The 20294-nt window shown below is 35.0% G+C and overlaps 1 protein-coding gene across 1 annotated transcript in view; it reads left to right on the forward strand.

Annotated features, from left to right (window-relative positions):
• The window catches only part of PDE11A (phosphodiesterase 11A), a 258746-nt gene that overhangs the window by 190648 nt on the left and 47804 nt on the right, over positions 1-20294 (forward strand). Inside the window, exon 4 of the mRNA XM_051990663.1 lies at positions 3548-3688. Within this exon, the coding sequence (XP_051846623.1) occupies positions 3548-3688 (141 nt within the window). The remainder of the gene's footprint in view (positions 1-3547; positions 3689-20294) is intronic.

Below are 20294 nucleotides of genomic sequence, written 5' to 3' on the forward strand. Positions count from 1 at the left end.
ATAGCTTTTTCACTCTTTAATGATGTTGTTTGCTTGCATTTTTGTTTTCCTTCTTAGGTTTTTTTTTCTTTTTAGATTTTTCTTGTGCAGCAAGATATTGTATGGTTATGTATTTATTCAATTTAATATATATTTTAACATGTATTGGAATACCTGCTACCTAGGGGAGGGTGTTGGGGGAAGGAGGGGAAAATTTGGAACAGAAGGTTTTGCTAGGATCAGTGTAGAAAAATTACCTGTGAGTATATCTTGTAAATAAAAAGCTATAATAAAAAAAGTTTTAAAAAAATCATGATAACATGCAATAATTAAAACTCTACTGTTATTGAAATCTTTATAGTTTACAAAGCAGTATCTCACAACTATAATAGTATAAATATTGCTGTTTACATTTGATAAATAAGAAAACTGATTCTTAGAGGTAAAGTGACTTGTCCAAAGTCACTCACCTAGTATATTTTAGGTTCTTAGATTCCAAGTACAGGTATTTTTCCAGTACATCAGTTTTCATGAGTTACTGTGTTAAAAAAAAAATGGTGGCAAACCTTCTGGATATGAATCTCTTTGAAGGTAGCCAGGCAAGTCCTTGGACAGTAGACCTATAGACTATTCTAGGAACTATATTTAAAGAATTTACAGCTGGGAAAACTTGTAAGAGCTAAAGCTGTACCAGCAGAGCCTTTGAGAATCAACCAAGTAGGGCTTTGAGTGAGAATCCTTTTATTCCATTTGAATATACTATTCATCATTTGAATAGTTCATATATATAACATCAATGGGCTTTATTTCACTGAAATTCAATTTGAAAACAACACAGATGGGCTACATTTAATGTGTCTTACAATCCATGCATAAGTAAACTCAAGTTTAGGTTGTTGAGAGGTTAAATGTCTTAGAACAAAACTGTTTCTTCAGTTTGGCAATGCAGAATTCCATGAAGCTATCAACTTATTCTTACAATGACTCTGTGTAGGAAATATTACTCAGGATTTCTGGTTCTTGTTTAATTATTCTTTCAAGTGGACTGGTCTCTTGAATACGATGAGATGTAGAGTGGTATAGATTCCTGGTAGTCTAGAGGTTAGTAGCTATAAGAGAGTTATTAAGAATCCCCATTAAATCGGCCGCAGGTTCTAGGAATGAAAGAATTCACTCATTTCTAAGTATTAGCTGCAAAATGAAAGTTTAATGTTAGATTGAAATCAGTTTACCCAGAAACTGATTTTTATAGTGGCAAATCTATGGAAAATTGAGTTTCGCACAGAGAATGAAGTTCTCAGTGGACAGAAAGTCCCTATAGCTGAGTGAGCCACTGAAGTCTACCTGCAAAGACTTGAGTTGATGGAAGCTCATTATATTGGGTATCTCAGTGGGGATTGGGAATCTGGAGCAGATCAGAACCAGGGAGGGCTGGGAGAACCTAAATTGGCTCAGATCCAGTGGGGGCTGGGAAAGCCTGGATCTCCCATTGGAATTCAAAGGATGCTTTTTGACCAGGCTTTGTGAATCAAAGGCTCCGGCAAGGCAACTTGTCTGGGGAGGACATGCCTCAGCCAGGAGGGGCTAGGAATCTGAAAGAAATCACAGATCAATAAGAAATAACAGTTTCTTAAAGGGACCACAACCCACTTCAAATGTACTGACCCATCTCATTAAACATCAATCTAAACAGGCTTAGTGAAGTTTCTACATGTTTAACATTTCAAAACAACTTATACATTTTTTCAGAACAGCTCATTCATTTTTAATTGAATATAAACTTTTGTTGCTATGACCAAAGGTGGAGTGTGTTAGTAAAATGTTAATGCAAAAATGCTGTGATATACAATATTCAGTATTTGTTTAGATCATCTGAGTTGGAAAATTCATTAAACATTTTTCTTAGAAGTCAAGGTCATATCAAAACCTGAAGAAACAAACATTCTTTTGCCAAACCTTTAAATAGTAATACTGATGGAATATTTGATATTTTAATCTGGTGTCCATGAATAAGTATAGGAGATGAAATCCAGTGATCAAATCTCTGAACAATGTTATTTCATATTGAAAAGGTCATTAAAAGTTCAAGCTAGGTTATTATTTAAAGTAGAAAGGACTATTGGATAAGAGGTTACAACATAATCTTTAGTTTTAAATTTTGAAATATGAGCTTTCTTTGTAATAAGTGTACAATGCATTTTACTGTTTTTGCCAATCCTTTTCTTTTCTGATGGATTCCTTTCTGAAATTAAATATTATCACTGACTGGACATTCTGTTAAAAAGAGTGATATGATATAGTACTTGTTCTTTTTCTGGAATTGAATATAATTACATTTAATTAAATAGGTATATATATATACATATATATGTATATATATATATATATATATACACACTCATGTACAAATGTGTACCTGTGTACATACACAGTTCCTTATATGTGAAAAGTACTTTTTTAGTTGCTGGGGATAAACACAAAGGAAGAATGATTCCGTTTCCTGCAATCAAGTATCTTATAATCTAGTAGAGGAATAAATTATGTTTGCAAATTGCTATAATACAGGAAAGAATGTGATAAGTATATAGGAGAAGGCAAACTACTAATTATGATAAGCATAAAGTTTGATATCCTACTTTTGTACAAGATGTTTTTCCATGTCTGGAATGCACATTCTTTTTATTTTTTGTTTCTTCGATTTTTTAGCTTTCTTCCTTCAAGGCTCAATCCAGGTTCCATGACCTCTTTTGAGATGGCTTCTCATATACTGCATGTTAATCCTAATCTCTATATATTTCCAACACGATAACTGTCCCTAGTTAAGTGTTCTCTCCATCTTCAAATTATCTGTACTATTTTAATACTTTTTGTATTACCCAAGACATTATAAACTTCCTGAAAATGGAACTTTTTCATTTTTGTGGTTGTATTCCCAGTGTCTCTTATGACACCTTATATATTATAGGCAACTAATTATTATCTGTTGAATGTCCTTTTTATTCATGGTACTAGGCATTTGTTAATGAAAATGAGGCTCTTGATTTTGAACAAGAAGATAATACTTATTGCCAAAGGGAAAGAAATGACCTATTTATTATAATATTTTATTAAAGTAATAATAAAAGAAATATTAATATTTCTTATTAACAATTCAATAGGATTTATGACCTGTTAAATCAGTGTGATTAGATAGGAATTATGAGTCTGTCATGATAAAATTGTGGCTTTATTTTAATTAATTTGTGAAATATTATGGGAGATAGGATTCCTAGGCTGAAGATCACATGATTGCATAGATTGCTATTGTCACCAATTTTTGTCTTTTCCTACCAAAGGGAAATTTACCTAGCAAAATGTCAGTAATATATAATGAACTAGGAAGGATTTTAGCTAGTTGGGAGAAGCCATATAGCCTTTTTGCAAAAGAACTCCATGTTTCAAAGGAATGATCTTATTCAGAAATTATGATCCTATGTGAACTGTTATTTTAAAACCTTGAGATTTTCTTTCAGTATAGCATTTTGTCAGTTCTATATGCACTAAGCTGAATTTCTTTCTTTTCCTATAGGCTCTACTCGAGGTGGTTAATGACCTTTTTGAAGAACAAACTGACCTGGAGAAAATTGTTAAGAAAATCATGCACCGGGCCCAGACGCTGTTAAAATGTGAACGCTGTTCAGTTTTGCTCCTAGAGGACATTGAATCACCAGTAAGTGGCCTTCTAGATTCCATACAGATTTGAGCAGATATATTAATGGCATAAAGCTTGGGCTATTTGTAATTGAGCTCATGTACCTGAGCCTTAAATCATCTATCTCTCCATAATGATAGTGTATTTGAGAAAATGCAGTCTTACCATTGTACAGTCCATAATGCAAAAACTAGTGAGGGAACTTTGGTCACAAAGTAAAATTTTTCCCTCTGTAAATCTTTAGTCAAAATGATGTCATTTGGGAGGTATTTAAAATGCCTCTTCCCTGAGATATCTACCTGGGCAAATGGTATTTTTCTCCAGCTCTGGGATCTAGTCTAGAAGACTAGATGGGGATACTTTGACAAGGGTGAAGGGAGGGGGCTGGGAAAAGAAAAGGATATCAGGATGAATGGGAGTGTCAGGTACTACCCTCAGTACTATATGTGAATGAAGAACTTTGCCTCACTTAAATTTGAACTGAGTGGCTCTTTAAAAGGGCCTCTAACCCCATTATTTAAGAGCACTTAAGATCAAGCGCTCAGGGCTTTGTTTTTTTTTTTTTTTAATTTTGTTTTGTTTTGTTTTTCTGTTCCTTATGTTTATTTTACAATCCTGTGGACCTGTCTAATAATTTTAATCACTTCTTTTTATGCCCCTTTTGGTTTATTTCCCTTTTTTTGCTTGATGAAGTAAAGCAAACGTATGCCTTTTAATCTCCTAAGGCAATAGTATCTATTGCTATCTATTTTCATGGATCCTGTCATTGTTGCTTACTTAAAAATATTAAGCTTGGATCTTCCCTTCTTGGCCAGGCCCTCCTCAGGGTCAAATATCATCCACAACTGAATCCAAATGTTCTACAGATGATTGACAAGGAAACTTTGACTTGTTGATTCAGACCCGATCTGCTCTTCCCTTCCTTAGGTAAAATGAGTAGGACCTCTGCTCTATGAGGCTTACTATGTTGATATCAGATTAAATGCAGACCCATGATGGGCATAGTCTATTGCAACTCCGATATCCAAAGCTTAAGCCATTTGCCACTTTCTCCTTTCCTGATAAATGGCAACCTAGGAATATGCCAGCAGGTCCCCCACGGTTGATTGCTTTTTGTGTTGCCCAAGAGTCAATGGTTATTTTCTGTGTGGGCAACTGTGGCAGCTACTTAACAGAGCCTACAACTATGGGGAGGGAAGGAGAGAAATCTGCTGCATGCAACTTCCTTAGTTATCAAATCATTTCATTAGTGGTTGAGGAGCCTCTGAGCATCCAGGCAAAATAGAGAAATGATGCAGGCTAAAGGTCTTTTTCCCTTGGCTCATCAGGGGATAATGTTTCTATCAAGGAGAAAATCAAATCCATTGCTCTTAGATATGTGCTTACCTTACTCGAGTGTTATGAGGATTGCTTTAAGATTTTATTCAAGAGCCTTTGGCTTCTGAACTAAAACAGTGCTATAAATGCAAAACAATAATAAAATTAATGATTGTCATCAATTTAACAACAGAGAAGTTAAATTGTCTAAGCTGTTGGTAGCAATTTAATATCCTTGCTGAGAACTTTCTCCAAAGGGCTGGAATAGTTTAGCAATTAAGAGCCCCTCCAATGTCCTCTAAAGATCTATACTTGGCTGCACTTTGTTTAGAAAAGATAATTGCTTTTGGACTTCAGAATTATTTTCCTCAGAGTATACCAATACTACAAGAAAGTTCTGAGATTTCACTGAAGCTTAAGAACTGACTTCACAAAGATTTAAAAAAAATAAATTATACATATATATTCAGAGCTACCTCCCTCTATAAGAAACTTACCCTTCTTTCTAATCTATAATAAACAATTCTGGATAACAACTCAGAATTTTATTGAGAGCTTAATATTTAAAAATTGAAGTTTTGCTAAAAAATGCTTATTTAAAATGTTCTATGGTCTCTGACTTTCTAGTACAAAAAGGTAACAACAAATTTTTAAGAACCTAGCTGTGAAGTTACTTAGAGAATTGCATTGATTACATCAAGCCCCAGAGTATCCCAGAGCTTCCTAAATGAAATTCATAATCATTCAAAAGAATTTGCCTTATCTATCTGCATTAGAAAGACCAAATGGAGAAAAAATCCTTGTTGTTCAAACTACAATGTACAGTAGAACTGACAACCTACAGACATCATCCACCAATATCAGTAACTTGAATAGACATTGAAGAGATAAGAATTTGAGTCCATAACTGAATAGAGGGAAGAGAGCAGCCTGTACTGTTCTTGGAAAAATGTAGAGTTCTTTTAATAATCCCAAGTTTCTCCCTGAAACAAAAACCCATATTTTTTTTCCCAATGCCAACATTATTTTATAATTCTGTGTGGTTAGAAATCATGGAACCTTGGAGTGCCTAAATAATTGAGGATCACTCAAAGGATTTTGCTTAGACATTTATTCATTCAATCATTTTGATAAGGTTTAGATTTTGGAGTTCCCTTTCAAAGGGAACCAAATGATAAGGTCTAGATTTAGGGAACCAAAATGAGATTAGGGTTTCTGGTGGTCAGGGAGTTAAATGGTAAGGTCTAGTGGCAGGTTCGGGGTTCAGGGAACCAAATGGGAGTTTTGGGGAACCTCCTTCTGGTGGGTAGAGGTTCTTTGTAAAAGAATTTATATTCCCGATAATCTAGATTGATAAAAGGATTATTATAGGGATTGGGAAATAAGGTTAGAAATCCTGACAGAGAGGCATAAAGTCTTGTTAGGGAAATAGGTGAGGGTAAAGAGAGGATAGCACTGGAAAAGAATATTATTCCATTGGGCAGAGGCTTAGCATGACATAGCATGGCATGTTTGGAACCTTTGCAAAGAGAGGATTTTAGTTTGGGTCTTTTATAATAGGAGCTTTGGTTACAAGCTGATGGGGGCTCGAGTGTGGAGCCCCAAGTTGGCTCATCTACTAGCTGGGTTTCAGCTTGAGTGGAATTTGAATAGAATGAGTTTCCTTAATTGAATAGGGTTGGAATTCTAGATAACAGAATGAAACTGTTTGTCTTGTTTCCCTCAGGTGGGTTCCCTCACTGAGGCAGAGTTGAAGGAAATGTTCTCCTTCAAGGATTTTTAGAGTTTTGGGGTCCCTTCTTCAATTTCAGTTATATATAACTCTTCATCACCTCCTTTTAGGTTTTCTTGGCAAAGATATTGGAGTAGTTTGCCATTTCTTTCTCCAACTCTTTTTACAGATGAGAAAACTGAGATAAATAGGATTTATCTAGTAAGTATTTGGTGTAAAAATTGAACTCAGATCCTCCTGACTCCAGGATAGACACTCTATTCACTGCATCACCTAATTGCCTTCATTGAGAGTTATGTGGGGACTTTGAGCATGCTAAATACGTTACAAATGAAGAGTTACAAAAGAGTAGTAGTATTAAGGATGACATCATGAAAATGAATGAACTGGTCAGAAAGGGAAAATGAGAGATTACAGATGGACAAATCATGCATTGTCCTGATATTCTTGAAAGAATTGAAGAAGTTTGCCAGCATGTCCTCCAGTGATTATTATTATTTGGACACACATTCAAATTGTCAGAGATCACAGATCCATTTGTGTATTTGAGTTGTGGAAACTTTGATTCACTAGGTGTTAATTAAAGACTTCCTGTTAAGGGCAAAGCTTTCTTTCTTAAGATATAGTCATTTAAGTGAAAATTGACCACTTAGTCAATAATTAACTTATTATCTCTGTCATCCCTATTCTCTCATTTATCTTCAATCTCTCTGTACTATAGAGTAATTGTAGAGTGTACTGTGGAGTAGAGTATTGTAGAGTACTTTATTGTAGGAGTAAAGGCAAAATTCTTGCCTATTGAGATGGATAGACATAGACCTTGATATGTAAATTAGCCAGTCAGTGAATAAGCAGCAAATTGACTTTGTCATCCCTACTCTCTTACTTATTTTCAATCTCTCCCTACCTACTTGTTTCTTCTCTACTGCCTACATATAGTCCCATGTTTTCCTCATCCTCAAAAACCTTCATTTGATTCTTCTATCCCACTAGCGATTATTCGATATCTCTCCTCCTTTTTGTAGCTAAATGTTTTGAGAAGGTAATTTACTGTCAGTAAATCCTTCACTGTCTACAATGTCTTCTGACACATCATTCAGCTGAAATATTTTCTTCAAATTTAACCAATGATTTTTAAATGACCAAATCAAAGGGTTTTTTTTTTCTTAGTCCTCAGCTTTCTCAACTCCCCTGCTGTCAACCATTCTTTTCTCATAGAAACTCTCTAGCCTATAGATTTTCATTTCAATATTTGTTTCCTCCAAATTTGGTGGATGTCTTGTACTTCTATGTCCAATTTATATTACATCTCATATATACTTCCCTCTTCTCTAATAATCACCCCTCAAATTTAGACCATCATCATCTCATGCCTGGATTATTATAATAGCCTTCTTGTTGATCTCTCTGCCTCGACTCTCCTCATTCCAATCTATTCTCTCAGCTATCAAAGTGACCTTACTGAAGTAAAGATCTATCTATATCACACGACCCCTTTTCCCTCCATTCAATAAACTCTGTTGTTGAGGTCTAGATTTGGGGGTACCTAAATGAATTAGGATTTAGTCAAGGTCTAGTGGCAGGTTTGGGGTACAGGGAGTCAAGCAAAGATCCCCTGCAACCCCCTTGGATTCGACGCAAAGAGAAGGTGGTAAATGTCTAGTAGCGGCGCGAGTCCCCAATAAAAGCATTTATTGGCCCAAGAGCTAGATTGATAAAAGAGGTTTATTATTGGGTAAGCAAGGTTAAAGTATAGGTGAAGGTAGAGATAAGGAAGACACTGGACAGAGGGTCCAGTGGACAGAGGGTTCTCACATGGCTAGCATGTTTGGAATCTCTGCAAAGAGGGGGTCCCAGTGTCTCCCTTTTATAATGGGAGATTTAGCTCGAGGGGCTTTTGGGTGTAGCCCCAAAGTTGGCTCAGATCCGGGTGGGGCTGGGACAGGTCCAGATCTTCTATTGGAATTCAAAGGGACCAGGATTTGTGAGTCAAAGGGTAATTACATTCACTAGGAGGGGATGGGAATCTAGAAACTAATCTTTCCCACATCACTATCATCTCCAGGATCAAATAAAACATCCTCTGCTTGGCATTCAAAGTACATTATAATCTGGTCCCTTCCACCTTTCAGTCCTCTTATACTTTACTTTCCACCTTCCCCTTCATCCAATGACACTGGAGAGATCTCCTGTCTGTCTCTTCAACAAGACACTCCCTTCCTGACCACTCATTTTCACTGTTTGTCCTCATTCCTGGAATTTTCTGCCTTTCCATTTCCATCTCTTGACTTCTCTGGTTTCCTTCAAAACTCAATTAAAATCCCACTTTCTACCTTTCTCAATCCCCCTTAATTCTACTGCCTCCTCTATGCTGATTGTCTATAATTTATTTTGTGTATATGTTATTTGTATATAATTGTTTGTGATTGTTAGAATGGGAGCTCCTTGAGAGCAGAGATTTTCCACCCACCCCACTTTGTTTTACCAGCAATTAGCACAGTGCTTGGTACATAGTAGGAAGTTAGTAATTGCTTATTGATTGACTAATTTAGTCAAGCAACACTTAACCAATAGGCCAGTGGTGAGAACCCATGCTCTTTTAACCCTGTGATCAGTTTTCTACCTAGCAATCATAGATATAATTGAGAAATGCCGATCATCTCCTTCATTTACTTGTCCAAAACAATTTATCCCCTCATGCTTCACTCAAATGTTTTATCCAGCTTAGTTTAAGTGAATCAGAATGAAATTTCCACTGTACAGGAGACTGTTCCATAGAAAATAGATAGCAATATTAGGATTTTTTTTTTCATCTTAGCCTGATATTTCTTGGGTTTAATGCTTTTCTTTTTCACATCTATTACAGTCCCATGGATCTAAGTAACTCCTATCACTTCTCTTTAATGTCTTCCAGTTCATTTACATATTATTATTAACCTTTCTGTTTTTGCTTAGTCAGGAAAGGCAAATGTAGCCTTTCTAGTCTTCCCTTTTAAGGCATCATTTCTGGCCTGGCATTTACTGATATCATCTTTTCTTGAGCTGTGATGGCTGCCACCAAGTTTTGTGCTTCCCCTCGAATTCTCTGAAGAATTTGATATGTTGTATAATATCCCAGGGTCAAACTAAAACTTCTTTAGATCAGAGTTGAAGCTCTTAACTCACTAGCTTCCCTTTCTGATTTTCCATAGCTTCCACTTCTTCTTAGATTTGGATTTCCTCTGATTTAGATTCTGCTAAGAAAATAAAAAACAGTTTTCTAATTTCTCTTCTGCCAAGATGTCTCTCTGAAATAAAAACCTACTCTTCCTTTACATTTTCTACAGATTTTTTTTCCTCCAATGTACCACAGGGCCTAGAGAGGCTTTAAAATAACAAACCAAATAGAAAAAAAATCACAAAGTAAAGTAAAAATCTAACCTTAGACTTTCATACCAGTGCAGAGGAAATAGATCTAGAGATCTCTCAGCTCCTCACTATTGACTGTCCCCTTTTTCAAGCTAATTCTTCTCTTCAGAGTAAACTAAATGGTATTTACAGCTACAGCTCCTAGGTTTCCAGATGGTAATATGATACAGTTAGGGAAAGCTGCTGTGTTTCTCATCCCTTCCAGAATCTGTTTCCCAATCTTGCCTCTAAGTGAAGAGTCGCTGGTTTACCAAAGAAACATCATTATCTGGCATCTCAGATATTTCTTCCATTGACATCAAGCCTTCCTTCAAGGATTTAAAGGAATTATCTCTTGCCTTTTTTATATCCCAGTTTGCCACAGTGCCTAGTATGTAACTCAGGCTTATAAATGCTTTTTGACTGACTAACCAGGTCCTCATAGCTGGAGAAGAGTGACAAATTGTTAAGGCAGGATTTTGGCACCACAATTAAATTGGTTCAAGAAAAATAATGCCCAATAGGAAGGAAAAAAGCATAATTAGAAGTCTACAAAAATGATGAATATAAACAATACGTGGGAGGTATGAGAAAACTTATAAGAATAATGCTAAGTGAAATAGGACCTGAAAAACAATATACCCAATGACTACAACAATAATTGAATGCTGTATAATCGAGTGGTTGATCTTGGTACTGAAGAACACAAATGAAAATTAATTTCCCTTCTTTCTTTGCAGTAGTGGGGAACTATGAAAAATGCAAGTGGAACAGTACACACGTATTATAGAACTTGCTTGATGTATTATATAGTTTTGTTGAACTGCTTCCCCTCTTTCTTTTTGTTCATTACTAAAAAAAAAAATAATTGTGGAATTGAGGAGAACAGAGGGATATGTTGACAAATGAAAGTGGTATAAAAACAAGAGCTAGCAATAAAAAAAGAATTAGAAGGAATAAGAAGATATCTTAGGGGTTCTTTGTTTTTTATTTAAAAAGTGCTAAAAAGCATTTTCATAAAATATTTAACTTAAACTGCTTGTCTCATTTTATAGAGAGAACATTCCTGTTGTTATTTTTAGAAGATTGTCTCAATGGCAGAAACTCTAGAAGCAGGCAAGAGTGTAGAAGGGAAGGTAACATATAGGATTCAATTTTCATGAGACTAGGACATGCAATTTTTTTTATTAAAGCTTTTTTATTTTCAAAACATATGCATGATCTGGAATTATGCCCAAAAAATTATCAAATTGTGCATACCCTTTGATCCAGCAGTGTTTCTATTGGGCTTATATCCCAAAGAAATACTAAAGAAGGGAAAGGGACCTGTATGTGCCAAAATGTTTGTAGCAGCCCTGTTTGTAGTGGCTAGAAACTGGAAAATGAATGGATGCCCATCAATTGGAGAATGGCTGGGTAAATTGTGGTATATGAATGTTATGGAATATTATTGTTCTGTAAGAAATGACCAGCAGGATGAATACAGAGAGGACTGGTGAGACTTACATGAACTGATGCTAAGTGAAATGAGCAGAACCAGGAGATCATTATACACTTCGACAACGATATTGTATGAGGACATATTTTGATGGAAGGGGATTTCTTTGACAAAGAGACCTGAGTTTCAATTGATAAATGACGGACAAAAGCAGCTACACCCAAAGAAAGAGCACTGGGAAACGAATGTGAACTATCTGCATTTTTGTTTTTCTTCCCGGGTTATTCATACCTTCTGAATCCAATTCTCCCTATGCAACAAGAGAACTGTTCGGTTCTGCAAACATATATTGTATCTAGGATATACTGCAACATATCCAACATATAAAGGACTGCTTGCCATTTAGGGTGGGGGTGGAGGGAGGGAGGGAAAAAAATTAGAACAGAAACGAGTGTCAATATAAAGTAATTATTAAATAAAAATAAAAAAAACAAAAAACATATGCATGGAAAATTTTTCAACATTGATCCTTGCATCATAGCCTTATGTTCCAAATTTTCCACTCCTTCCCCCCATCCCTTCCCCTAGATAGCAAGTAATATATGTTATACATGTTAAAATATATGTTAAATCCAATACATGTAAACATATTTGTATAATTATCTTGCTGCATAGGAAAGATCAGATCAAAAAGGAAAAAAAATGAATAGGAAAACAAAATGCAAATGAACAACAACAAAAAGAGTGAGAATGCTATGTTGTGGTCCACACTAAATTCTCACAGTCCTTCTTTGGGTGTAGATGGCTGTCTTCATCACAAGATCATTCAAACTGGCCTCAATCATCTCATTTTTGGAAAGTCATGTTCATCAGAATTGACTGTCATATAATACCATTGTTGCTGCATACAATGATCTTCTGATTCTGCTCATTTCATTTAGCATCAGTTCATGTAAGTTTCTCCAAGCCCCTCTAAAATCATCCTGCTGATTGTTTCTTATAGAACTCTAATATTCCATAACATTCATATACCACAGCTTATTCAGCCATTCTCCAGCTGATGGGCATCCACTCATTTTCCAGTTTCTTGCCACTACAAAAAGAACTGCCACAAACATTTCCCTTTCCCTTTTTAAATATCTCTTTGGGGTATAAGCCCAGTAGTAACACTGCTGAATCAAAGAGTATGCACAGTTTGATAACTTTGGGGGCATAGTTCCTAATTGCTCTCCAGAATGGCTGGATGCATAGTTTCTCTAACAAAGTATCAGTGTCCCAGTTTCCCACATCCCCTCCAACATTCATCATTATCTTTTTCCTGTCATCTTAGCCAGTCTGACATATGTGTAGTGGTACCTCAGAGTTGTCTTAATTTGCATTTCTCTGATCAATAATGATTTGGAGCACCTTTTCATATGACTAGAAATGGTTTCAATTTCTTCATCTGAAAATTCTTTGTTCATATCCTTTGACCATTTAACATCTGAAGAATGCAATTTTTAAAACTTTCAAAGGGTACATAAATGCCATGGATCTAACTTTGAGATTACTACTTTCTGAGTGAGATAGGTGAAATGGCCATAAATCTCAGGAAAATCACTCTTCCCAAGTATGACTGTAATTCTTTATCTCTATCTGTTGTTAAGGTACTTAAATTACAAGAAATGATTTTGTTAATTGAATTAGCAACTGAAGTACTGTAATCTTCCAAATAAATATTATAAACAAGCTGTTTAGCTTTATTATGTTAATCTATTTATCTTTTCCACTCCCTCAAACTACTGCCACCCACTCACCCTTTCAATGTAATAATGGAATGGTAGGAATTTTCAAAGGAAGGAAGGAAAGGAAGGAAGGAAAGTCTTGAATAGAGGATTGTGTGATGCTTTGAAGGAAAATTGGGATTTTAAATGGCAAAGAGAAAGTGGGGTCAGAAGGGGCAGCATTTTTCAGAAAAAGATGGATTCAGAAAATAGAGATGTCCCTTAAGTTCTTTGATATGATATCAGAAGAGTTGTCTCATGGAAAACTTGCATTCAGAAAACACCTGAAAATTAGTTATTTTGTAGAACATTTCTGTTTTCTTTCTGGTGGTAGGAACATGTAGTTGAGCACAGATGGGGGTGAGGGGAGTTGTTTTTAAATTAAAAGAATTACAAACAGTTAGACCAGCCACAGTTTGATAAACATCCAAAAAAAAAAAAAGACTTCCTCCTATGAATTCTTTCCAAAGAACAAGAAGATTAGGGTATTTTGTTTTCTTTACTTTGGCTAGTATGATAATTTCCTCAGGTTGAAATATGCCAATCCTAACTGGAAGCCAGAGATGCTTAAAGTCATTTGTCCTGTTTCCCTGGCCTATAAATTGTTTTTAAAAATTGACTTTTTATCATTAACAAAATAAGTAGCATTCAGAAGAAAACATTTTAAATCATAGCCATTTAGGACATTCAAGAGGGAATTCAGAATCCACAATGCTCCAATCAGATTTGAGAGCATATGGATAAATTAAAAAGCTTGTGAAACCAAGAAACTAATGGCAGTGATGAGAAGAACTAAGCACACAGAAAGAATAAGACTTTCCCTTTTTCTTTGTCTTTTTTCTTTCTTCTCTCTATGCTTGTTATGACTTTTTCTTTGGTAAGAACTTTCTTATCACTACAGAATCCGGCAAAATCATCCTCAAATAACACCAGGCTTTGTATCTTTTCAACACATTTCATATTGCATTTTAAAACTAGGTTTAGAGAATATTCTATTGAATAGAATATTGCAAATGTTTTCATTGAAAATCATCTTCCATAATGATATATTGTTTTCATCAGGTTCTTTATACAAAAATCACCTGTTATTAATCTAGCTCCTATGAGGGCTGATTGATGGTATGATTTAAAGAGCAAACAAAGGCCTGTCTACCTCCAAAAATATCGTTACTCATGTACAGTCTCTTATTCACACACCAATCTACTATAACCCCTGAAATTCCCACCATTTGTGTCTCCAGGAGAGGCTGCTATTTAAATGACAGTGTGTTGCCTAAGAGGGTTAACATATCAACATTAGTTAAGATAATGTATACCGTGTTTCCCCGATAATAAGACACTGTCTTATTATTTTTTTTTTGGACAGAAAAACACCAGAGGGCTTATTTTCAGGGGAGGGTTTATTTTAATGAACATTGACAGCAATTTTAATAAACAGGTAAATGTGAACAAAAAACGTACCTTTATTTAATAATGATCATGTCATCTTCTTCAACAACATCATCATAAGTGTTCATACCCTGAATTCCATCCTGGATGTCTTGCGCCTCTATTTCCTTCAGAAGAAGTGGGCCCAATCTGTCATGTCCAGCAATATAGCTCTCTTTAAATGAACATATCTTGTCCAGGTAACCTGCTCATAGTGCCTTGGCAACACAGCTGTCAGTAATTTTATCCCATGACTTCTTCACCCAAGTCACGACTTCTTGCAGACAGGGCTTCACAAAGTTTCCACGCTGATTTCTTTCCATTCTATTTTCAATGTAGTCATTGACTTCCATGCACAAATGGTCCTTGAATGGCTTGTTTATTGCAATATCAAGGGTCTGGAGATAGGCAGTCATTCCTGCAGGAATCATTACTTGATCTGTTCTTCTCTCTGCAAGGAAGTTCTTCATTTCTTTAGCATGGTGAGTGCTGGCTGAGTTCTTCTTTTATCCTCCATCATGCCCCCTGAGTTCTTCTTTTATCCTCCATCATGCCCCTTTTATCCTCCATCATGCCCCCTCACTCCCACTTAAATACCGGGTTTTTATGTTGTCCTGCCTCAGCTCTCCTCCGCGGCACTGCTCTCAATGGCACCAGCAAGCAAATCACTGGGGAAGAACAGGATGACGTGCTCACTGCTGTAGCTCTGATTGGATGCAGCTTGGAGTGCGGTGTGCATTTCACCGGGGGGTGGGGGGGGACGGGGAAAGGGGGGAAGGTGCATACAGAGGGTACCATAATGTAGTGTGTAGCTCAGGGGATCACCTTCACTACAGTAACAATCTCAATAGGGCTTATTTTCAGGGAAGGGCTTATTTTAGAGGAATCTTACACAGTAAGGGGAGGGCTTATTTTCAGGATAGGTCTTATTATCAGGGAAACATGGTAATATGATATGATATGATATAATATAATTCTTGGGTACTAATAAGTACCCAAGAATATTCCCTCATGCTATACTCTCACACTGTTGCATCCAATCTCATATTTGGGAGTCTCCAGGTCCTGATTGTGGAAAGTTCATCATAAGTAAATGGACCCTATATCCATCTTCTTGCCATGTTTTTGTGTCTCATCTTCTGATTCTAACTAGGCAATCCAACTCTTGCTCTGGCTCCCTAGGCTTCTGAGTGGTAAGAATTCAACACATCTATAAGGATTATAATGATCAGCCTATCTTCTTCCCCACAACCATTCCCTTTCCAGTTTTTGCTTTGGCAATGGTAATCAAATCAATACTATCACTCCTAGAAAGCTTGTTATTTGCCCTGTGGTTCCACTTATCATCTCTGTGACTTCCCAGACCAAAACATTCCTCCCTGGCCATGATTCTCCTCTATGTGTTGTTTTCTCTTATTAGAATATAAATTCTTGGAGAATCTCTTTTGGAGGAGGGAAGCTAAAATGATAGGGCTTAGTTAGAAAATGTTCAGTTCAGAAAAGAGTTCTTGTGGTCATTTACAGACTACAGCACAGGCCAGAAGAATGTTAAATATACCACTTTTTAGATCATATCACCTTGGAAGAACTGAAAATTTTCATGTCCCTAGAAGTATCTCTGAAAACAACTATACAAAACCCCTGAAATTTGAGACAATGCACCCTCTATTCTTGAAGTAGAGTCCTACTTTAATAAAGAGTTAAAAGTCAAATAATAGCCTGAGAAAATGAGCAAATAATTGAAAAAAGTTTTTGATGATAGAAAGTTACTTTGGTGAAAGGGGAGATCAAAACGCACACTCAGAGAGCAAAATGAAAGCTCCTGCATTCAAAGCTTTGAAATATAGATAGAAATATAGATCAAGAAAAATATAAATTAATCCCAAGCTTTAAAAGAATTTTGAAAATGAAGTAAGAGAGGTAGAAGAAAAATTGGGAAGAGAAATGAGAGTAATGCAAGAATATTGAAAAATGCCAATAGCTTGGTATAGGAGATACAAAAATTATGGAAGAAAACACCTTAAAACAGATTAGGCCACGTGGTAAAAGAGGCACAAAAAGAAAATGATTAGAAGAATGCTTTTTAAAAAGTATAATTAACCAAATGGAAAAAAAGGCACACTAATTCCCTGAAGAAAAACTTTGCAAAAATACAATTGACCAAATAGAAAAGAAGGTATTTTCATACCTTCAGTTGACTGAAGAAATGATTCTATAAAAATTAGAACTGAGGAAATGGAAGCTAAAATCTATGAGATATCAAGAAACAATAAAACAAAACTAAAAGAATGAAAGAATGGAAGATAATGTGATGTCTCCTTAGGGGGAAAAAAACTGCCCTAGAAAATAGATAAAGGAGAAATAATTTTAAAATGATTGCATTACCTGAAAGCCATGAATAAAAAAAGAACTTAGACATCATCTTTCCATCAATTATCAAACAAAACTTCTCTGATATTTTAGAACCAGAGGGAAAAATAAAAATTGAAAAAAATCCAATAATTGCCTCCTGAAAAATATCCCAAAATGAAAATTCTCAAAATATTCCAGTTAAATCCTAGAACTCCCAAGTCAAGAAGAAAATATTGCAAGTAGCCAGAAAGACAATTCAAGTGTCATGGAGCCATAGTCAGGATAACCCAAAATTTAGTAGTTTCTACATTAAAGGATCAGAGAGCTTGGAAGACAAAGGAGCTAGATTTACAACCAACAATCACATTTGCAGCAAAACAATATAATACTTCAGGGGAAAAAATGGAAATTCAATGAAATAGAGAATTTTCAAGCATTCTTAAGGAAACGATGAAAGCTGAGTGAAAAATTTGACTTTCAAGTGTAAGACTCTACAAGAAGCATAAAAAGGTAAACAGAAAAGGGAAATCATAAGGTGCTTAATAAAACTAAGCTGTTTCTGAAAAAAAAAGTTTGAAATAAATTTATCTGATAAAGAACTCATTTGTCAAACATATTAAGGACTGAGTCAAATTTATAAAAATTAGAGCCATTTCCCAATTGGGAAATGATCAAAATATATGAACAGTTTTCAGATGAAGTAATCAAAGCTATCTATAACCATATGAAAAAGTGCTCCCACTATTGAGTGTAGAAATGCAAATTAAACAAGTATGAGTACCATCTCATACTGATTATATTGGTTAATATAGGAAAAGGAAAGTGACAAATATTGAGAGGAGGTAAGGAAAATGTGACATTAATGCATTGTTGATAGAGTTGTGAACTGATTTTACTATTCTGTAGCACAATTTGAAAACCATGTATAATTTAGTACAATTTAAAATCATGAAAACCCTTTAACCCACCAACAGATCTGTATCTAAAAAGAGATTAAAAAAAAAAAAAGGAAAAGGACATATATATACAAAAATATCTATAGCAGCTGGTGGCAAAGAATTATAAATTGAGGGTATGCCCATCAATTTGGGAATGCCTGAACAAATTGTAGTATGTGATTATGATGCAATAAGCTGATGCAAAGTGAAATATACTTTGAACATTGTAACATCAGTATTGTAAAATAAGCTATGAATTACTTAGCTACAATGATCTAAGACAATTTTGGAAGAATTATTATTTAACAAATGCTGTTCATCCCTAAAGAAAGATTTGATGGTGTCTGAATACTAATTGAAGTATACTGTTTTTACTTTATTTTTCTTGAGGGTTTTTCCTTCTATAACATGACTATTATGGAAATTATACACATGCATAACATATCAAATTGCTTTCTTTTTGAGTAAAATGTATTTGTTTTTAATACACATTGCTTTATGAATTACATTGGGACAGAAAAATCTAGAGCAAAAGGGCAAAAACCATGGGAAATATTTTTAAAAACAGAAAAAAGAAGTGAACATAATATGTGTTGATTTACATTGTCTCCTTAGTTCTTTTTCTAGATGTAGATGGCATTTTTTTTGTCTAAAGTCTATTGGGATTGCTTTGGATTACTGAACCACTGAGTAGAACCAATTCTTTCATAATTGATCATTACACATTCTTGCTGTTATTGTCTATCATACATATCGCGTTCTGCTATTTTTGCTCAGTATCAGTTTGTATAAATCTGTCCAGGCCTTTCTAAAATCATTTCATTCATCATTTTTTATAGAACAGTGATATTCCATTACCTTCATATATCACAACTTTTTCAGCCATTCCCCAATTGATGGGCAAATACTCATTTTCCAGTTCTTTGCTACCACAAAAAGAACTGCTACAAACATTTCGCACATATAGACCTTTTCCCTTCTTTATGATTTCCTTGGGATATAGATTCTGTAATGCATTGTCTGATCAAAGGGTATGAACATTTTGATAGCCCTTTGGGCATAGTTCCAAATTGCTCTTCAGAATGATTGAATCATTTCACAACTCCACCAACAATGCATTAGGATCCTAGATTTCCCACATTTCCTCCAACATTTATCATTGTCTTTTCTTGTTATCTTAGCCAATCGGAGAGGCATAAGGTGGCACTTCAGCATTATTTTAATTTGTATTTTTCTAATCAATAGTGATTTAGAGCATTTTTTAAATATAACTATAGATGGCTTTAATTTTGTTATCTGAAAATGATCTTTTCATATCCTTGGACCATTTATCAATTGGGGAATAACTTGTATTCTTATAAAGTTGACATAGTTCTTTACATATTTTAGAAATGAGACTTTTATCAGAAACACTAGCTGTAAATATTTTACTCCCAGCTTTGTACTTCCCTTTTAATCTTGTTTCTGTTGGTTTTGTTTGTGCAAAAACTTTTTTAATTTAATGTAGTCAAAGTTGTCCATTTTGCCTTTTATAATGTTCTCTACTTTTTTTGGTCATAAATTCCTCCCTTCTCCAAAGATCTGATAGGTACATTATCCTTTGTTCTCCTAATTTGTTTATGGTATCATCCTTTATGCCCAAATCATGTACCCCTTTTGACCTTATTTTGGTAAAGGATGTGAGATGTAGACCTATGCCAAATTTCTGACATATTATTTTCCAGTTTTCCTAGCAATTTTTGTCAAATAGTGAGTTCTTATTCCAGAAGCTGGAGTTGGGAGTTCATCAAATATTAGATTACCATAGCCCTTGATTACTGTGTCATGTGTGTCTAATCTTTTCCACTGATTTACCACTCTATTTTTTAGCCAGTACCAAATGGTTTTGATAAATCGTTTGCTTTCTAAATGGGAGAGGAGCAGGAGGAAGGAAGGGAATTTGGAACTCAAAGTTTTAAAAACAAATGTTAAAAATTTGTTTTTACCTGCAACAGAGGAAAAATACAATTCTAAATAGAATGTATGTCTTTGAGGGCAAGGACTGTCTTAGATTTTGGTTTTTTTATATATTTATATCACCATTAATTAATACAGTCTTGCACATTGTTAATTTCTTAATAAATGCTCAAGTATTCATTCAGCTCACTACTTATAGCTTAGCTAAGAGCAGAATTGGGAAGTGGATGATTGGCATAAAGGCAGATAAGTTCTGTTAGGTTTACAGGAGTAAGGGACCAATATGGATTGTGGGAACCTGGGACACACTCAG

This window comes from Antechinus flavipes, chromosome 3, assembly GCF_016432865.1.
Source record: "Antechinus flavipes isolate AdamAnt ecotype Samford, QLD, Australia chromosome 3, AdamAnt_v2, whole genome shotgun sequence".
NCBI lineage: Eukaryota > Metazoa > Chordata > Mammalia > Dasyuromorphia > Dasyuridae > Antechinus > Antechinus flavipes.